The sequence below is a fragment of the Trachinotus anak genome, unplaced genomic scaffold (genome assembly GCF_046630095.1).
Source record: "Trachinotus anak isolate AG129_WGS33_773 ecotype Australia unplaced genomic scaffold, CSIRO_AGI_Tana_v1 ptg000033l, whole genome shotgun sequence".
Lineage (NCBI taxonomy): Eukaryota > Metazoa > Chordata > Actinopteri > Carangiformes > Carangidae > Trachinotus > Trachinotus anak.
In genome coordinates this window covers 4,199,905-4,218,813 of record NW_027273884.1, presented here as the reverse complement: position 1 = coordinate 4,218,813, position 18,909 = coordinate 4,199,905, and the positions used below count along the sequence as shown (strand labels likewise).

Genomic DNA, 18,909 nt, shown 5'->3' with positions numbered 1-18,909 from the left:
AGGGACAGATGGCCAAAATAACATGCACACTTGTTCTTTGTCTCTCGTTTCTCATTCATATGCACATGTTCACACAAAAGCTTACTTGAACTGAATAAGTGTTTGCTGAAATAACTTGCCTGAAACTGGATTTGTATCATGATTTTTGTTTCTCCAATTTTCTAAATAAATATTTTACTTTTTTTAATTAATAGAAATCTTGATGTGATAGATTTTCAAGAAAATGTTACAAGAATATAAATGTATAAAACCCTGTTGATGTGCTGCTCTGTTTGAACCAACTATCTGCTGTGGGCCATTTTCAAATCTCAGCTGAGATTCTGTAGCTCTGTCCTTTCTTTTTGGTGAGCTGGGCAACAGTTTCATGACAGAGCCACATGATGCTCAGTCTCGTCTTTAAATTATATCAGAGAACTTCTTGTAGCTCCTGAAGTTATGTAAAGATCTTCCTCTAGGACATCAGAGCTCACCTGAGAGCCTGCAGCTCACCTGTCTGTGCCTGTGCTGCTCAGGCTGGTGCTGACAGGATTTTCAGAATAAAATTATATCTGAAATTAACAAACAAATCAGTTGTACTTGTGGCTAATTTATTTTATGAATTATGTTCATTTCTTAATGACGCAGGCAGTAAGAACAGTGCTCCTGACTCCACCAGGGAGAGGGGAGCATTATAAAGTAATTTCAAAGACGATACCTGTTTGGATTGATTATAGAACTGTCTAATCAGCTGAGCTCAGCCAGGTGATAGCAGGTTTTTTATTTAAATTTCTGTATTAATATCAACTGAGGTTAAATTTGTCCAGTAAAGATGTTTTTAATTCTGTGACATTTGAAACCTTTAAACCAGTGGTTCCCAACCTGTGGCCTGGGAAGGTATTTCAAGGCCAACAAATCATTTGCAAAACAGTACAAAATTGGTGAAAAGATGTAATTATGAAAAAATAAAATAAAATAAAATATAAATTATGCTTTTATGGGTTTTTTTCTATGCCAATGATAGGAAATTTTATGTCGTTGCAGCCGAACCACATTGACCAAACTGAGAAATGTTATTGTTTTATGAAAAATATCTGCTCAATTTGAATTTGATGCAGCAACATGTTTCTAAAAAGTTGGGACAGGGTCATGTTTACCTCTGTGTTCATCAGCTCTTCTTTTAACAACACTCTGTAAACGTTCAGGAGCTGAGGAGATCAGCTGCTGGAGTTTTGATAGTGAAATGTTCCATTCTTGTCTGATATAGGATTTCAACTGCTCAACAGTTCGGGGTCTCCTTTGTCGAATTTTCAGTTTCATGATGCTCCAGATGTTTTCAGTGGGTGACAGGTCTGGACTGCAGACAGGTCAGTTTAGCATCTGGACTCTTCTACTACAGAGCCATGCTGCTGTAATACTCTCAGAATGTGGTTTGGTATTGTCTTGCTGAAATATTCAAGTCCTTCTCTGAAGAAGACGTTGTCTGGATGGCAGCAAATGTTGCTCCAAAACCTGTATATGCCGTTCAGCATTAATGGAGCCTTCCCAGATGTGCAAGCTACCCAAGCCATGGGCACTAATGCCCCCCCACCCCATAACGGATGATCGCTTTTGAACCGAATGTATTTCAGTTTCAGCATTTCAACAGTTGATATGTTGTCTTTGTTCTATTTCCAATTAAATATTGGTTTACATGATTTGCACATCATCACATTCTGTTTTTATTTACCTTTTACACAGCATTCCACTTGCAATTGGCTTTTTATTAGAGGACTGATTTATTGATTTGGACTAATAATGCCCTCATGGAGTGTGTGCGTGTGTGTGTGTGTGTGTGTGTGTGTGTGTGTGTGTGTCTGTGCTTCATCTCTGTTCATTTCTTTGTGTTTATATTGATTTTTTTCTATTTTTTTTTTACTGCGGTCTGTTTATTAACATAAGAATTATTGTAATTTAGCAAAGCTAAGTCAACTGAATGCCTCATCAACCAAGAATACCAAGCTGCAACAATTAGTCAATTGATCCATTAGTCACACAGCAATCATTTTGGGAATCAGTTACCATGTTTAAGTCATTTTTAAAACAACAATGCCAAACATTCGATGTTTTCAGCTTCTCAAATGTGGGAATTTGCCACTTTTGTCTTAATATTATAGTAAATTTAATGCCTTGGGGTTTTGGACTGTTAGTCTAATGTTTTCTGATGTTTAATAGGTGAAATGATTATGAAATAACGAATCATGACTTTCAGCCCTGTTCTGGTGTCTCCAGGTTTGCATGAACCTAATCTTTAAATCTGGTCTTTACAAACTGAGATTTTAAAGAACACCACTCATATCAAAACTTTACAGTAAAATGTGAAGTGTATGATGAGAAAACTGTTCATCAAGCAAAAGCAGTTGGAATTGAGGAATACATGCACAGATTTTAATTTTGTCTGAGATCTCTAGTAGTTGCCACTCGATAAGCGTCTTTGTCTGTTTGCTGCAGTGCTGCTGCATCAGTGCTGCAAAAAAAAAGAAAGAAAAGGCTGCAGGGTGTGTGAAACCTTAAACCCTGATCTACCTGTCCACACACCTACACTACTACATTCCTATTACCAGTGGGAACTAATTAAAAATAACTAATCATCAGTTTTAAAGCTCCCTTCAATCAAAAGCTATTTTCCTCTGGACACACATGTGCACCCTGGGACTAAAAGGATCGTGGGAGACCTCTCCTGCGAAGCATCAAAGCACACAGAGGAAGCCAGGTATTGACATGGAGGCTCTTACGTCTTTGATGCATTTGTTTGCAGGTTGCCATTGATCAAACGTAGTGGGAGAGCCACAGAAATAAATGAATTGTTGTTTAGAACATTAACATGTTCATTCAACGGCTGAGCTGAGATCAGTTTGACTGTTCCTCCTTTAAAGGTAATTACAGACTGTGGTCAGCAACATATTTCAAACCACGTGTGTGTCCGTGCAATGCAGTAAAAGTGAGACTGAGTCATCTGTAATGGTTGCTGATGCATAACATATGAAGTGCTATATTTGGTCGAAGTCAATGTCAGCTAATGTCTCTCAATCCTCCTCATCCTCACACAGATCTTTCATACTTGAATGATGATGAACAATCATTTCTTCCTTCCTTCTTTTCACCCTCAGAGTTCAGTATATAGTTTGAAAATGTGAAGTTTGGGGAGTAAAGTTGTACCATCACCACACACCCTCAAAATATGACAGGGCTAACGCTTTACATATCACTGCTCTCTCAGCCAGTGGAGCTGACAGATCGTCATCTGAGACGGAGGATGAGGAGGTGGAGGCAGGACGAAGGAGTGAGAAGGAGAAACAGCGGGTGGGGTGGTGGCAGGGGAGAGAGGTGGGGAGGCGGTGTTTTTGAGTATTCAGTGTGCGTGGGTGTATATAACCTTACTTTGAAGTGTTTTCCCGCTGGGGCCGGCAGTTTCTCACAGGGTGCTGTCTTGGATCGTGTCACACATGATGCACAAGCACAGATGAAACAGAAACTTGTACAGCGACACGCTGATGAAGATACACAGACTTATGATCCACACACAAATACACACACGCACACAGACACATCTCACAGAATGAACAGTGCCATTCATTTCGATTGCAGAAAACACTGACTCAAGCCTGTACATGTCTCACCTGCAAAACAAGAGTCTCGGTAGAATAAAATCTAGTTTGTCATTCAGACCAAACAAGTATTTTCTGTCTTTCCTGAGTTGTTTCTATAAAAAATGGCTGCAGGAAGAAAACATAAAACACTGAATCACCTTGGGAAGAGAGCTCACTTTTTTCAAACATAGTTTTATTACATACCTTTTGGCATATTGTAACAAAAGGTACACAGCCGCTTGTGTCTTCCCAGCTCTTGATTTCAGAATCTTTGAATTTTGTGAAAATTTGGCAAACGGAGGTGAAATGACTTCCACGAACATGAAAGACAACTTCCTTTCACTTTACTGAAATTTGCTTCCTCATTATTTGACATGCCAAGGACATGACTGCTGCTTGTAAAATGCAAAACCAACCAGTCTTTTTTTTTATTGAATATATCAATGTTATTTTCTTCTAACCTTATTAAAACTAAATGGGCCATTTGATTAAAATGACAAAATAGCTATTAAACCAAATGAGTAAACAATGAACTAGTTCTTGTTTTATAAGAGTGATGCGTGTTTGCCATTGTCCCTTAAAGAAAGAGACATGCACATATGTTTCTTATGTTACTTGTGTTTGGAGTCAATTAGATCCCAGAGAGAGTTGTAATTTCCTGCTTGACTATTTATGAACAAAAGTCCAATACAGAAACCCAGACAGATTATTTGAGATTTGTACTGTAAGATATACATACATGCATATAGAGCGTTATGAAAACCCATTGTACTTAACCATGATTGACAGCTGGAGTCGCTGAGACCCCAAACAAAAGGAACGTGTCGTCTTCTGTGACGGACTTCTGAAACATCTCATCAGTCCAAATTCATGTTCAGAATCCAAGAGGTAAAAGCTGCTAAGGATGGACTGCTGTCTCCAGAGACCCCCAAACTCAACACGAGAGGGAAACCCACTCGGACAGACTCCTCAAATTAATAACTTTCACTGACCAAATGTACTGAAACTGAATATTTGTTCACATCGCTGGAAGAGTGGGCAGAAATGAGGATCCAGCTGTGTCAGCAGCTGCTTGTAGTTCACGTCTGGCTGGGTTAGAAGTCTCCAGGACTCAGCATGTGTAAATGAGCTGAACTTTTTTCTCAGTCTCATAAAAGCACATGTCTTGGTTTAATTTAAACCTTGATTTTTTTATAGTTCACGCCATCGGTCACTGTCTGCCCTGTGGTAATGAATAATTATATCTAACCACCGGTGAGTGGGGTCAGCCAGACACACAGTGCACATTGTGTCAGTAGCTGTCTTTAGAGGACATGTTTCTCTACTGTCAGTTCTGGAGTAATGTGATGAAAAGGTACGTTTTAGTCACCTACCAGTTTTGTGGGGGCTGATGGTTATGACTCAGTTTTAGTCATAATTAATAATTATGATATTGCATCTAATGAGACATTTCTTAAAATGTTAGAAAATGCATTCACGCCATGGCTGTTAGTCCAGGTTGTATTTTTCAAGTCTGTCTTAAATGAGGAGCTCTGAACACTGAAACAGGTTCTGCCTGCTGTAGTCATTCTTCTGCTCATGCTGGGCATTGAAAGGTCCTTTCTGTATGGGCCTCTAATGAATGAATGAAAATTTACAGTCTTGGTCCCTTGGAGCTTATGTGAGATCAACTTAAGTAAATCAAGCGGATCTTTTTAGCACAAATGTTCCCAGAAATTCACAAAGAGAAGATTTATTGAAAAGACTCTTTGAGAGGTTTGAAAAATGGTGAATCTATACTTTAACTAAAATTGTGTTTGTATTGTAAATAAATGTCAGTTGTAATTTACCTTCGCTCCCACTGATACTGATGGAACAGTTCTCTGTGCACATGGACAGCGTTGTTTTCATGCACAAGTTTTAATTCTATAAGAAAACAGCTTTCACAATGACAACAGTCGCTGACGAGATAACTGGAACAGAGGCGAAAGCAGCACATCACGTATTCCCCGGTGCAAGCAACTGCAGAGTAAAAGACAACACCTCTACCCCCCCCCCCCCCCCCCCCCCCCCCCCCTTAAAACGAAGTCTTACAGCTTCGTGCACGATTTTACGTCTCAGCTTTTGTTCTAGATGTTTCAAAATTATTTTTTTGTGAATTCGATTATGGACTATTTATTTATTTATTTCACATTTACTTTCGATATGAAGTTGCTCTTATAATTCAGTCTGAAGACAGTAACAACTTTTAGGAAGTTGATGGACGTGCTGGTGCGCACAGTCTCCTCCTAATCCCTGCTTTTCCTGCGCGCATCTCTGCCGGACTTCAGCTCCATCAGCTCCACTTCGTGCTTTGCTGCAGTCTCCAGCACTTTCTGCTTATTGTAGAAGATAACAAAGTTATTAATGATGGGGTGGATGGGCAAGGCGATGGCTATCACCCCGCACAGAAAGCTCACGGCTGCGTTGCACTTGCCGAGCGTGGTTTTGGGGTAGATGTCTCCATAGCCCACCGTCGTCATGGTGATGATGGCCCACCAAAAAGACTGTGGGATGCTCCTGAAAAGCGTCTCGGGGTGGCTTTGCTCCATCGTGTAGGCCAGCGCCGAGAACACGAAGATCCCCACGCTCATGTACATGAGGAGCAGCCCCAGCTCTTTGAGGCTCCTCTTCAGCGCGTAGGTCAGAGTCTGCAGTCCGGACGAGTGGCGCGCCAGCTTGAAAATGCGCGCAATACGCATGATGCGGAGCGCCTGGACGGCCTGTTGGACGTTAGCCAGCTCCATCATGGATGTGGTGCCGAGGTAGGTGAGGGACAGGACCACGTAGAAAGGCATGATGGCCATAAAGTCGATGACGTTCATAATGGAGAGTGCAAAGTGCAGCTTGTTTGGAGAGGAGGCGAGACGCAGCAGGTACTCCGCCGTGAACCAGGACATGCAGGCGGTCTCGATCGCCTCCAAGGTCGGGTGCTCCACAAGTTTCCCCTCGGCGTCTGTCACCTGGAGCTCCGGGATGGTCCCCACGCACATCACCACCGCCGAGACCAGGACTGAGAGGAAGGACGCGATGGCGATGATGCGCGCCGGCAGGGAGGAACCCGGCTTCTCCATCAGCCTCCACAGGAACCTCTGGCATCGCTGGGTGCGCGTAAAGCACTGGTCCACCTCCAGATCCTCCAGAATGACTTTAACTTTATTTGCAATCTCCTCCAGCTCGTCCTCTTTCTCACTTAGGTAACTTTTACAGCATTCGTCTAAAACACTTTGGTCTATTTTCCAGAACTCCATCTCCTTGATGAAGCAGATGGGGCAAATACCGCGTTTGATGTGGATTTCATCAAAGTAGTAAACGTCGATGATGCACTTGAAGGCATCGGGATCTCGGTCAAAGTAAAACTCTTTTCTGCCCGGATCAAAGTCGTCACAAAGCGACGAGATGAGCTCATAATTCTGAGTTGAGCAGTTCACCAACTCCGCCAGTCTGCTCTCCGGGTAGCGGTTCAGAACATCCCCGAAAAGCACCACTCGGACCCCGCCGATGTTCACAGCAATCTCCCCCTCTGCACAGAAACCACTCCTGTAATTTGGCTTCGGAACTGTCCACATGTTACCAAATGGTTTTCTGAATCAATATCAATCCTATAATGTAAAACTAAAGCGTACTAACCAGAATTAATGTCCATTATTTCCTCCTCACAGTTTCTTGCACTGAATCGCACAGCTTGAGACACCAGCTTTTCCCAACACTTCCCACCTCTCTCTCTCTCTCTCTTTCTCTCCCTCTCTCTCTCACACACACACACAGAAGGACAGAGAGAGAGAGAGTGCATCATACACTCCTCAATTGAATTTGCAGTGTTGCTAAGATCCAAGGGAAATCTTGCAACAAAAAATACACAATATGATTTATAACAGCAGTGACATGTGTGCAAATGTCTCTTCAGTGATACAATGAACATTAACTCTTTTTTTTTTCAGATTTTGAGGCTTGTACTTTACTGGCATGTTTCCATTTTCTGTTACTTGATTCTACTCCACTACATTGATCTGACAGCTGAAGTTACTGCTTAGTTTTCAGAGTAAGATTTTACATAATTTCACTTTCATTCTTGGCTTGTAAACCATTATTAAAAAAACACAGTTGGGAGGCTTTTGTTTCAGATGTCTAAGAGCCAAAAGCCAAAAGTCCAGGAACCACTGGACTAAACTACCTACATTCAAAGAGTGTCCCGCTCAGCCAAATAAATCCGGCCTATACTTGGGCCACTGCTTGTTTTCTTCGGGCACAGCATATGCCTGGTTCCACAGCCCAAATTTGGCCCTTATACAGCATGATTGTCAGATGCAACTACATCTGGACCAATTCTGGCACACACACAGAAAACCTTCCAGCTGCAAGTCAATGCCACAGCATAACAGCTGGAATCTGCCCAGACATGGAAGTATATGGGCCAAACTTGAGCTGAGGACCAAGGTATAAGTTGAGCTAGAAGTTTCTTTTTGCTATCTGGGCCAGTGATTAAGCATTGAACTCTTATAACATTGTTGCACTCACAATAAACAGAAAAAAAAAAAAAAAAGTCAGTGCAGCAGAACTGACGTTTTTTTTATTCCACTCAGTAGCAATTTAATAATGTGATATATAATTAAGTATTCGTCACATTTGGACATTTTTCATCATAAAGACTACTTTGGCTTAAAGTACATTTTGCTGATAATACCTACTTCTACTTTAAGTTATAATCTTGAAGTTTTCAGTGCTGGTTGAATTGGTGAAAGCTACTGGTGGTGGCGGTCAGTGTAGGAGTCATGGGCGGAACGATGAAAACCCCACATATAGACCGAATGTTACACTGAATGACTGTTTTCCTCCAGGCTATAAATACTATGAAAAATGGTTTCTTATCTGGTGAAAATGTTAAAAAATTATAACTTTAAATAGGATTTTGATAGCAGTCTTTTTTTTTTTTTTTTTTTTTACTTAAAGGAGCAATTTATAGGTTTAGCTATTTCTACATAGCCAGCGTTAGCATTAACAGCCATTTACTCATAGCTACCTGTCCTGCCAGGAGCTCCAGTCATAATTGCAACTACAATGCAAGAGGTTATAATACGCCCTCTGAGCAGCACTACTTCTTCAGGGCAGACTGGCACTAAAGTGACTCGGTATTGGAAAGTGACGAGATGGGCTGACAGGACCGTACCTAGCTGGTTAGCATGCTAATTTCAGTACAAGAAAAGAAGTGATAGAAATATAAACAAAATAAGAGGGTTACTGTCCATCGCTAGAGGAAGGCTCCTGATGAATAAATGACTGAAATTTGATGCTGAACTTGCAATGTTTCCTCTAGACTGGTAAGTAAACGGCTGTTAATGCTAACACTGGCTATGTAGCAATAGCTAAACTTCCAAATAGCTCCTTTGAGTAAAAGGGTATTTATTCCACCATTGATAACATCACAATTTATAACATTTTAAACATTAAAAAGTATTGTTTAGAGAATTGCCATATGCATTATCTACAGAATAATGTGCTGAAAAATGTACTTTACAGTATTGCTGATTAATGTATAATGGACATGAAGAAATGCACTTTATTATTCTGTGGTGGCTTTAAGATTTCTAAGAACGAGCTCACTTAAAATGCTTGAAGCTGTGCACTGACATCATCATTTCTTTTAGTACGTGTTCTTTGAAAAGAAAACACTGAACAACATTTTTAGTGATTTAACTTTGTTAAATGGTTCCACAATTCCATGGGCCGCACATCAGAAAGTGTTGTCCGCAAGCAGCTAATGTTGCAGTGAAGAGAACCCAAATCCATCCACTGTTGTGCTGACAGGATTATTTACACCACTGTCTGAAGCAGCCAGTTCTTTCTGTCTCAAGAGAAATGTTTAAAAGGCATCCAAGGATAAATTCTTCACTAGATTTGTTTCATTTCAGTGCTGAGGGTCTTTATGTTCCTGGCTCTGAGCGACTGATCTGGAACCAGCTACAACTTGAGCGACAGGGCCCTCATTGCCTGGTCATTGTGTGGGTCCTCTCTTTCCTGACTGCTAGCTGATCTCCAGCACGTTGGTGTTGATGTGGAAGCAGATATAGGAGAAGTATTCCTGCTGACAAAGTCCCGGGATGTCACAGCTTACCTGCTTGGCAGTGGAGACAGAGAAAACATAGGTGTCTGTGAACCATGCAAATTCAGTTCATTTCACAGGCATTCCTGTGTTGTATGTTATGCACCACAGTTGTCGTGCCCTTATTTGCGTGCAGTGAATGTGCGTGCAGCACAGTAGCCCACAATTTCATTTTTCTCATTGCAGTCTGGCACGGCTGTGGATACATTTGCATGAGACAGATGTCATTTCAAGTAGGCTGGACAGCAGATGGTTGACAGTGCTCGTGTCCTCTCTGATATCAACATGAAATCTAGACAAACACTTAACTTTTTTGACTGTATCTGGTCTTGTGAAAATGGAAAAGCATCGTCATATTAAATCAGTTTCTGAATAAATTCAGTTTCAGTTGTTTCTTGCCTAGGTATCAAATGTAAGCAATAGGTTAATGAATAAGCTTTAATGAACTGGCTAATAGCAATGGTGGGAGATGTATTCCTACCCCTTAATCACATTTTTTATATTAAGAATAGATCAGATTACTTTGTATAGGAAAGGGGTTGCTTATAGTGATAAACCCCTAGATTATCACCAGTATGTTCTGTTTGTTTCTACAGTCTTTCTCCTGCTCGAAAATCACTTAATGCAGGTTTAAGTAAAAGTGTCACTTAGAACATTTTTTAAATGGTCTATTGCATGTAAAGGTCATAAATTATATCAAAATTACTTAAATCTAAATCTAAATTACAAGATATTTTGATCACTTGGGGGAAGCAGAAACAAGCTGTAACTGAAATAGCACAAAATGACAATGTAAGCACAGTACAATACTTCACTTAGCTGCTTTCTGCTCCTCACTATAGTTTGAGGCACTGCTGTGTCATATTAATCTGTGATGAAGTAGAACAACAGTCATTTCCTACATTTCATTTCACTTTTTGCGCACAATTCTGTAATAGATTTAATTTTAAATGGATAACATTGCCATTTTTTTCCTATTTTTTCAGTCTACCTCAATAAACTTAAGTGACAAAATGAAAACATGGTTTAAAAATCGTGAACTGAAATCTCACGTTTACAAAAGTATTCAGACCCTTTGTTGTGGCACCTGTTTGCTAAATCTATCCCTGAGATGTGTCTAGAACTTGACTGGAGTCCACCTGTGGCACGTTGAACTGATTGGACATAGTTTAGAAATGCACAACCCTATTATTGAAGGTCCCACAATTCACACTGCATGTACGGACAAATCAAACCAAAACCAAGAACCAAAAAACCCCAAAACAAGTTGAGAACTCCAATGAACTCTGTTTAAACCTCTGCGATAAAACAGTTTCAAGGCAAAGACCAGGCCACGGGTATAAAACCATTCCTAAAGTGTTCCTGGAACAGTGAATAATTGTGAAATAGAAGAAGACTCCTCCGATAGTTGGCCTGCCCACCAAACTGAGTAACATTGAATGAAGGGCCTTGGTCAAGGAGGACCAAGAGCCAAACACCAACTCTAACAGAGCTTCAAAAGTCCTCTGCAGAGATGGGAGAACCTGCCGGGAGGAAAGACCATCTCAGCAGCTGTCCATCGGTCAGGTGTTTATGGTAGAGCGGTTAAACATAGCCACATACTCAGAGCATGAGGTTTGAAAATGTAACCCTTTGGGCAGAGCTCCAAACACTATGTCTAACAAACACCTGAAACTGCCCATCACCTGGCTAATACCATACCTATGGTGAAGCATGGTGATGGCAGCATAATACTATGGGCCTGCCTCTTAGCAGCAGGGCCAGGGAGACTTGTCAGCAGAATTGAGGAGAGGATGAATGCAGTCAAATAGAGAAGAAAACCTGCTCAATCCAATCTTACGCCGCATGAGAGGATCTCCCAGAAAGATTGGGATAAACTGCCCAAATCCAGGTGTGCAAAGCTTCTAGAGACTGACACAAAGCTGTAAATGGTGCCAAAGGTGCTTCTACAAAGTACTGAATTAAGGGTCTGTATAATTTTGTTAATGAGAGTTTAATGAGGTCTCAAGAATTTGTATGTTTGTGTCTTTATGCCTTTTTGTCTGTGGCTGTGCTTTAGATGAAATATGAATGTAAGAATGACATAATGATGAGCAACACTGGAAGCAGTGACGGTGAGTTTGGCCTCTTACATCTGTCTTGCTGGCAGTGGCAGTGGGATCCAGATGCACGAACAGCGAGTCAAGTTCTTCTCTGAGTTTCTTCGAGTGCTTACTGTCAGTTTGCAGCAGAAGAGCCTGATAGTTCACAGGTAATCCATACCTGGAAGGGGACATCATTATGAGTCTACTTACACATGAATCACGTGCAATGTTTCATGAATGTTGAGAGAAAATCATTAATGTTATCAGCTCTGACCTGAGGACTGATTCCACAAACACCCTCAACGCTTTCAAGTGAATCCAGGCAATAAACACCTCACTGAAATTAACCTTCAGCCAACGCACAAAGATTCCCTGTGGAGGAGGCATGCGCATTTATAATAAAATACATTATAACACACACACAGACACCAAAATACTCTATAGAGACTGTACATGATGTTTGACGCACATATTGTTCCATCTTGTGAACACTAAGCTGCTTCATCTCCTGCTGCTGCTTCTCCTCCAGATCAAAGCTGTACTCCCGCACAGTGAACCTGTGTGGATCATAGGCTACACTGGTAAGTGACACGGACAACACAACTATCACCTAATGGGGTATTTTCACGCAATCCATTCTTCTTACTTGCTCTCCTGGGCTTTGGCTTTGAATTCACACACGTCTCTTTTGAAAAGTGTAACTGAGAAAACTCCCCCCTCTTCATCCTCATACAGCTTCCTGATGGTTACACAAAGTAATGACAGGAAATTAGAACAAATGGCAACATGCAACAACATAAACTGAAAGACAACATAAGAAAATAATGTGAACAATTAGGTGACGTTGATATACTGTAATAGTGTAGCCTGCCGTGCATTGTGCAGCTTAAATGGTTTTCTGTTGCATATAACTAAGCGACGGATCGTCATATTCATATTAGTAGTGCATGTTTTTGTTGCTGTTGTTTTTAGCTATAGCTGACATTTATTTCAGCCTCAGGTTTAATTTAGTTTATGACCAAAGACCTGAAAAACTAATGTCATTCCCACCTTTTTACGTCTGCATTTACTGTATTTTAAGTAAATAAAAAACATATCTAAAAAGGACAATTATTCACCTTTTTGTTTTACAGTTGAATTCATTGTTTTTTATCATGACATTAGTTTTCTATGCCACATTACAGAGGCCAGTTTCATAAAGATATTTTACACTGGTCTGTAGTGTTAGGCCAGTCTTAATTGTGCTGACAGATTAGTCTAATGCAAGTAAGACTGTTTAACAAGGAAACAGGAAAACATGGCTCATAATTTGTGGTTTGCTATGCAGAGAGCAATGAGAAAGGAAAGACCACAGCATTCTTTTTCTAAAATCATATCTTTCTGTTTATTGTTACAAAAGACAAACATTTTCTGCTTTAGTAAACAGAGCTGAGCGGTTGGATGAGATTCCTTGGTCTGCCATTTTTTTCTTATATTGAAAAAAAGTCTTAATTTACCCAGAATTCATTGCACCAGAGTCCAGTTTAAGATAGTCAAGAACTAAACAGCTTTGTGCGACAGATGAATTGAAATGTCCGTCCGAAGACTAACTATTTGTTATATTAAAGATAGACAGTCTATCTTTATGAAACCGGCCCCACATCACCACACAGACAACAGTGAAGAGGGTTATTGCATTTTCATATTGTCCAGTCTTTTTTGAGATGGAGACACATCATCAATGCAAAATGAAAAACAAACAATTCATCATAACTTAGGGGCGTGGCTTATCATCACTAATACAAGCTAATGGGAGCCATGATAGCCTTTCACATTACAGTTTCCTGTGGGCTAGCCTGTCCTCTGCTGGACGACACTGACATGAAATACACCTATTCATTCAGTTATTAAAGACAAAGCTACATAACTGTCCTTTATTAATTATAACACAGTAAACGCATACATAAAAGGGAAATATATAACAATATGAATTGTAATTTTCCTTATTTATTTGTTAGATTTTTTTTTTTTTTAATCTTCCACATTTAAAGGCCTTACACAGCTGCAACAGGTATTATCAGTTTTCCTGGCTGATCAGTTGAAGTTGATGGAGCTGAAAATAACATGAAGTCACTAAACTTCAAAAATCTCCTTTCCTAAAAACTTTTCCTTGATCTTGATGGAAAACATCACAAGGTCAAGGAAAGATGTGAAGGAGAATTCATAAGGACTTAGGAAAAGAAAACTGCAGTGCTAAGAGAATCCAACTGCACTCACTCTAAGCTTCTGTTTTTTTTAACCAGCTTTATTTATAACACATGGCAGATAAATGCAGGGACAAACTCAGTGCTGTAGACCAACAATATAAAAACAGAATCAAACCTCTTAAGAAAGGATATTTTCAATGTATACAAAAGGTACATTTAACCAATTCTCATAATTGGTTAAATTACTCAACAACAAAACAGAAAGAAGCAAAAGAAACAGTATTGAAATGTTGAAATAATATAACATTGAAGGAAAAAACCAGTAAAGAAAGTCCTGGTCAGAGGACAAAGTGAAAACACCTGTGAGGGTGAAGCATAGGGCCTTTGAAAGCATGATTCCAAACCACTGTCATAATTTAAGACTTATTTTTTATGGCTATAGTCTAAGGATAAAAATGTAATTTTCCAGAAACCACAACGGTGTTTAAGTTTTTAATCAGTGAATTATTTTTTTCTTTAAAAATAACTGTGAAACAAACTACATTGAAACATCCTTTAAGCTATAGTTAGTAACAGTCAACAGTCCAAACTATAGTATTTTGTATGTTAATATTGTTTTTTAATGCTGTGAATACCAGTGATTAATCTTTGAGTTAGATATGTACTGATAAGATATTCTGTATAACCACTGTTTAACTGATCATTAGTCTTGATACATTCATACACATACTTTGTACCCTTGTACACCCACACTGGTGTTCTCAATTACCCAGGCTCATTTGTCCTCTAGTCAGGAGAAAGATGGGGGTAGTTGGGAATTGCATGATGTCATTTACTAATATGTCTTTTTAATGGAAAACATTTTAACATGTCATAGTAGGAAAAGCACCGGTGTAAGTAATAAGACTCGCCACGCAGACTCTTACTTTCTGCTGGTAATGGAACACCTGTGGTTACTTAGCCTGACCTTTTGGATGCTGAGAACAGGTACTCAGATCTTTGCCAGCGCATTTGTACGTGGATCAAGTGGAAAGGCTTGTCTTATGGCCAAGAGTGTATAAAGACAGCTCACCTGCTTGACCGCGGAACCACAAACTCTGACAAAGATTCATAGGTCCTCTCCCACTGCAGGTAGCTCCCTCTGTCACAGAGAACATGTGCAGAAGCACATTTACACATCAACACATCTATCACAGGAATACTGTATACACACAAACAGTGAGTGAACAGCATCACTGACCTGCTCACCACTACCAGCAGAGTGGTGAGGTACTCTGAGACCACCAGGTCTTCTTTCCTCACAACGTCATTTAGACTGCGAGTTTGCAAATTCCCACTGGAAAGACAGTTTAACATTTACATAGCAAATTCCCTTTAAATTCCAGTTTAACGTTTACATTGCTAATATAATGATGTATTTTACTTAATATGCAACTGATGTTACTCACTCTAGTCTGTGCTCAAGGCTCTGCGAGCTAGTTTTCACACTGTTATATGCTGCAGCTCGAGATTTCAATTCTGTCTCCATCTGGGAAACTTCCTGACACACATGCAGGTATTAACAGCACATGTAAGCATCAGAACTATGTGATAGTGATAATGTTGTCAGACAGTTATAATAACAATGTGAACCTGATTTAACATTTAGATTTAACATTACATTATTTTTAAGTAAATATGACAAAGTTCACAAATATTGCTGTAACTGTGGTAAAGAAAAAGTGACTTTAAAAAATTCACACTACTTTAACACTGTTTGGAACTAAACGTGGGAAAATTGTGTTTTTAATTTCAGTGTGCACCACTTTACATTCAGCGCCCCATATTGTTAGGGTCAAGGTCATCATAATGTTAGCTAGGTGAATTTGGAGTCAGTGGGCAAAAACCTACTTTCACGTTTCCAAACAATGTGAAAACAAACCAAATAATATGTCACACTGCTGGAGCTAACACCCTTTTGGAAGTGGAGAACTCCTTTAAGGTGGTTCTGACGATAATATCTATATCTACATTTAGAGTATTATTATCCCCATTTGCATTAGTTTATAGTTTATTGTTTATACTAGTTGGTTTATACCTTGTTGATAATATCAGCCAGGCTAGAGAGAGGCAGAGCCGTGGGATACTTGGCTTTGTCCCACTGAAACTCTGTCACATAGCTCATCAGGTCCACTGAGAAACACACACAGTCATAAGTCACAACCTTACTAGAAACTATAAATTGCACAGCTGTAAAACCACACAACCACACAGTGGAATAGGACCGTCGTTCAGAAAACAAGAAGGCAAAAACACAGTAAAAAATGCACACTTTGTACAAGTAGTCACACATCATTGCACTCCAGCTCAAAGAGCAAATTGCCAGCAGATAAAATACCCCTCAGAGACTTGATGTAAGCTTTCAGGGGAGACAGGACGGCTCTCTGATGCGCGGTGTGGTCTGATGGGGGAAAGTGATCAGAGGCAGTGGTTAGCCTGGTTTGTGTTGGGAAGCTGTTTTCCTGTCCTACTCCCTCTATGCAAGAGGCCATCATAAGGTAAGTGGGTGGGTGTAGACTGTGTTGAGTGTGTGTGTGTGTGGGAGTGGATGTTTGTGTGTATGCATATGGAGCCTGGTTTAAGTAGCTCTTAGTCTCATTTGCAACGTGCATGTACCCTGGGGCTCCTATGCACTTACTTAATGAGTTTCTATACAATGTAATTAACACCCTCAGCGTGTGTGTGTGTGTGTGTGTGTGTGTGTGTGTGTGTGTGTGTGTGTGTATGTGTATGTGTGTGTGTGTGAGAGAGAGACTCACTTCCATTGGCTAAGGTGTTTTCCAGCACTTTGTCAGTAGACTGCTCCATCACTTCCCTCATACACTGATATGTTTTTTTGATCACACTGACCAGGCAACAGGAAAAAATAAAAATACCACTATTACAAAGTATTTATATGTTATTTCTACAATTTTAACATTTTACATCCTTTGTTTCTGGAAATCTCTTTCCTCCAAATTCTGAGATACACAATAAACTATTAATGTGGAAAAGCGGTTTTATTTATCCGAATACAGGCAGGAAAACAATGACTCAAACTAATTCAAGGTATGTGGATTAAACTATAAAGAAATCCGTCTGGTTTGATCTCCCTATGCCACATTTTGATGTGGTAAATAAGCTTTAACCTCCCTGCTTACAGTATGACAGCTCAGATACACCAACAATGAATTTAAAATCAGGGGGGAAAAGTAACCGTCAGCTGCCCCTGACCATCAATTAATCATGGCACAGACTGCACACAAGCTCAGCGTTACTAGTCCTAATTAAGGACAAACGTGCAATCACCACTGAGACAAAATGTTCCATGTGCATTAATAGAGCACAAGCAGCATGTCCAGTTTAGTTCATCCCTCTTGCACCTTTTTACCTTTCAGTCAGCGTGTCGAGCTTGGAGAGATCATCTGACATACTAAGCAGACTGTCCAGTATTCCCACCTGAGGTCAGAGCATAGACAACACAGTTAGTGTCACTGTGGCTGATGCTTCATCCATCTGACATCATAGAGAGCTCCAAACATCAAACAGGAGCAACAGCTCTGCATGTACTGTATGATTGCTTGTGAGCTTACTGGCTTTTAAGACTCAGCCTGGAGGTGTCCACATATCACATTCAATAAAGGGGTTTCATGTTTGAACTCTTTGAAAAACAGCTCATAAAATGTAATTCCTGGGAGCCAAGGTCAGTGAAATGGGTCAGATGGAAATTTTGCCTCAAACTGTAGAGAGCAACCTGAGCCTTTATCCCTTCAACAGAGAAGGACACCAAACACCATCATCCTCCTCAGCTACACTGCACTGGTACAAATAAACACAGAACACTAACATATACTGATCAGAGCCACAACATTAAAACCAGTTGATCGATGTACACTTACAATTCTTCGTGCTCGTTGTCATACTATGTCATACCTGGTCCTTGTGCGTTTATTTGCTCTGCATACCTTATTCTGCTCTTCACTGGGACAGATGATAAACAGCCTCACCTTGAGATCTGGAATGGAGAACTTGCAGCAGGAGGCCAGGTTGGTTTTGGCAATGGTGCGCTTGAGTTTCTCTACACTGTTTGAACTGGTCTTGTCCAGTGGGACAGAAATCAGCCACAGGTCTGTCATGACTCCCAGTGTTTCACATAGAGGCCTCCAGTCAAAACCCTCCCCAAGAACAGGCTTTGGCACCAACTAGACTGTGACCCAAACAAACACACACTAAGATTAACTCATCAAAAGCATGAGCAGTCTGTCATGCTATGCTCACTAAAATTACGTGTAATAACTTTACACCTGTTAATGTTGTTTCATTTCTGTTTCCACTAAGTTATTTTCGTTGGTTATAGCTACACACAGTTAAATAAAAGTAGCTGTAAAATGAAAAGAAATAACCTTTCAGAGCAGGGACTCTTACCGTCAGGTCGTCCTCATGTCGGTGCCGCTGTGCGAGCCGGAGTCTGCGCCGCAGCCCCGCTGAGACCGGCCGACCGCCCGCTGTCCCCCGGCACCGCAGGCAGCTGTTACATCACTCAGGTGGTCCGAGCCAGCACAGGGGACCGCAAATGATAGACTTTACCTGCTTTTTAAAAAGTTTAGACTCTTTTGATCACGTATGCGTTGATGCATGTGAAAAAAAATTAAAAACCTTAGCAAATGTAACCCATGTACAACACTGACCTCACAATTGAACGTTACAATATGTATGTATAACGGCATTATGCCCCTGCGAATAAAATGCTATTTTGTTTTAAATGTAAAACAGCAACAGAAACATCTCTGGCCAGTTAACGTAACTGTTAATTAGTTAATTTAGCAGTTGCAAGCTAACTCAGTTGACCTAACGTTAGAGATAAAAGCTATTCTATTTATATGTAACATGAATATTTC

At 40.2% G+C, this 18,909-nt stretch overlaps 2 protein-coding genes across 7 annotated transcripts; both read right to left on the bottom strand.

The window, feature by feature from the left end:
- Positions 1-5,731: 5,731 nt before the first annotated feature.
- Positions 5,732-7,405, bottom strand: kcnf1b (potassium voltage-gated channel, subfamily F, member 1b). Of its 2 annotated transcripts, XM_071471273.1 has the most exons (2): positions 6,057-7,405; positions 5,732-5,955 (listed from the first exon to the last, which is right to left on the bottom strand). In XM_071471273.1, the coding sequence occupies exons 1-2, from the start codon at positions 7,190-7,192 to the stop codon at positions 5,802-5,804; spliced, it is 1,290 nt and encodes a 429-aa protein (XP_071327374.1). In that variant the 5' UTR covers positions 7,193-7,405; the 3' UTR covers positions 5,732-5,801. The 2 variants fall into 2 exon arrangements, with proteins under 2 accessions (XP_071327374.1, XP_071327373.1); XM_071471272.1 differs by having other exon boundaries at positions 5,732-7,403.
- A 1,546-nt stretch (positions 7,406-8,951) lies between these two features.
- Positions 8,952-18,900, bottom strand: atp6v1c2 (ATPase H+ transporting V1 subunit C2). 5 transcript variants are annotated; one of them, XM_071471274.1, is made up of 14 exons: positions 18,437-18,900; positions 18,019-18,218; positions 17,403-17,470; positions 16,792-16,877; positions 16,371-16,433; positions 16,071-16,165; positions 15,442-15,533; positions 15,234-15,329; positions 15,066-15,134; positions 12,454-12,546; positions 12,277-12,364; positions 12,082-12,179; positions 11,856-11,985; positions 8,952-9,738 (listed from the first exon to the last, which is right to left on the bottom strand). In XM_071471274.1, the coding sequence occupies exons 2-14, from the start codon at positions 18,145-18,147 to the stop codon at positions 9,646-9,648; spliced, it is 1,200 nt and encodes a 399-aa protein (XP_071327375.1). In that variant the 5' UTR covers positions 18,148-18,218; positions 18,437-18,900; the 3' UTR covers positions 8,952-9,645. The 5 variants fall into 5 exon arrangements, with proteins under 5 accessions (XP_071327375.1, XP_071327377.1, XP_071327376.1 ...); XM_071471276.1 differs by having other exon boundaries at positions 8,952-9,735; XM_071471275.1 differs by having other exon boundaries at positions 18,019-18,213.
- Positions 18,901-18,909: the final 9 nt, after the last annotated feature.

Excerpts from the sequence above, each read along its gene's own strand:
- kcnf1b (XM_071471272.1), bottom strand. The coding sequence starts at position 7,192 with ATGTGGACAGTTCCGAAGCCAAATTACAGGAGTGGTTTCTGTGCAGAG.
- atp6v1c2 (XM_071471274.1), bottom strand. The coding sequence starts at position 18,147 with ATGACAGACCTGTGGCTGATTTCTGTCCCACTGGACAAGACCAGTTCA. Across the intron at positions 17,471-18,018 it reads TCTCCATTCCAGATCTCAAG|GTGGGAATACTGGACAGTCT; the intron begins GTGAGGCTGTTT and ends CTCTGACCTCAG. Across the intron at positions 11,986-12,081 it reads TTTGTGGAATCAGTCCTCAG|GTATGGATTACCTGTGAACT; the intron begins GTCAGAGCTGAT and ends GTCCCCTTCCAG.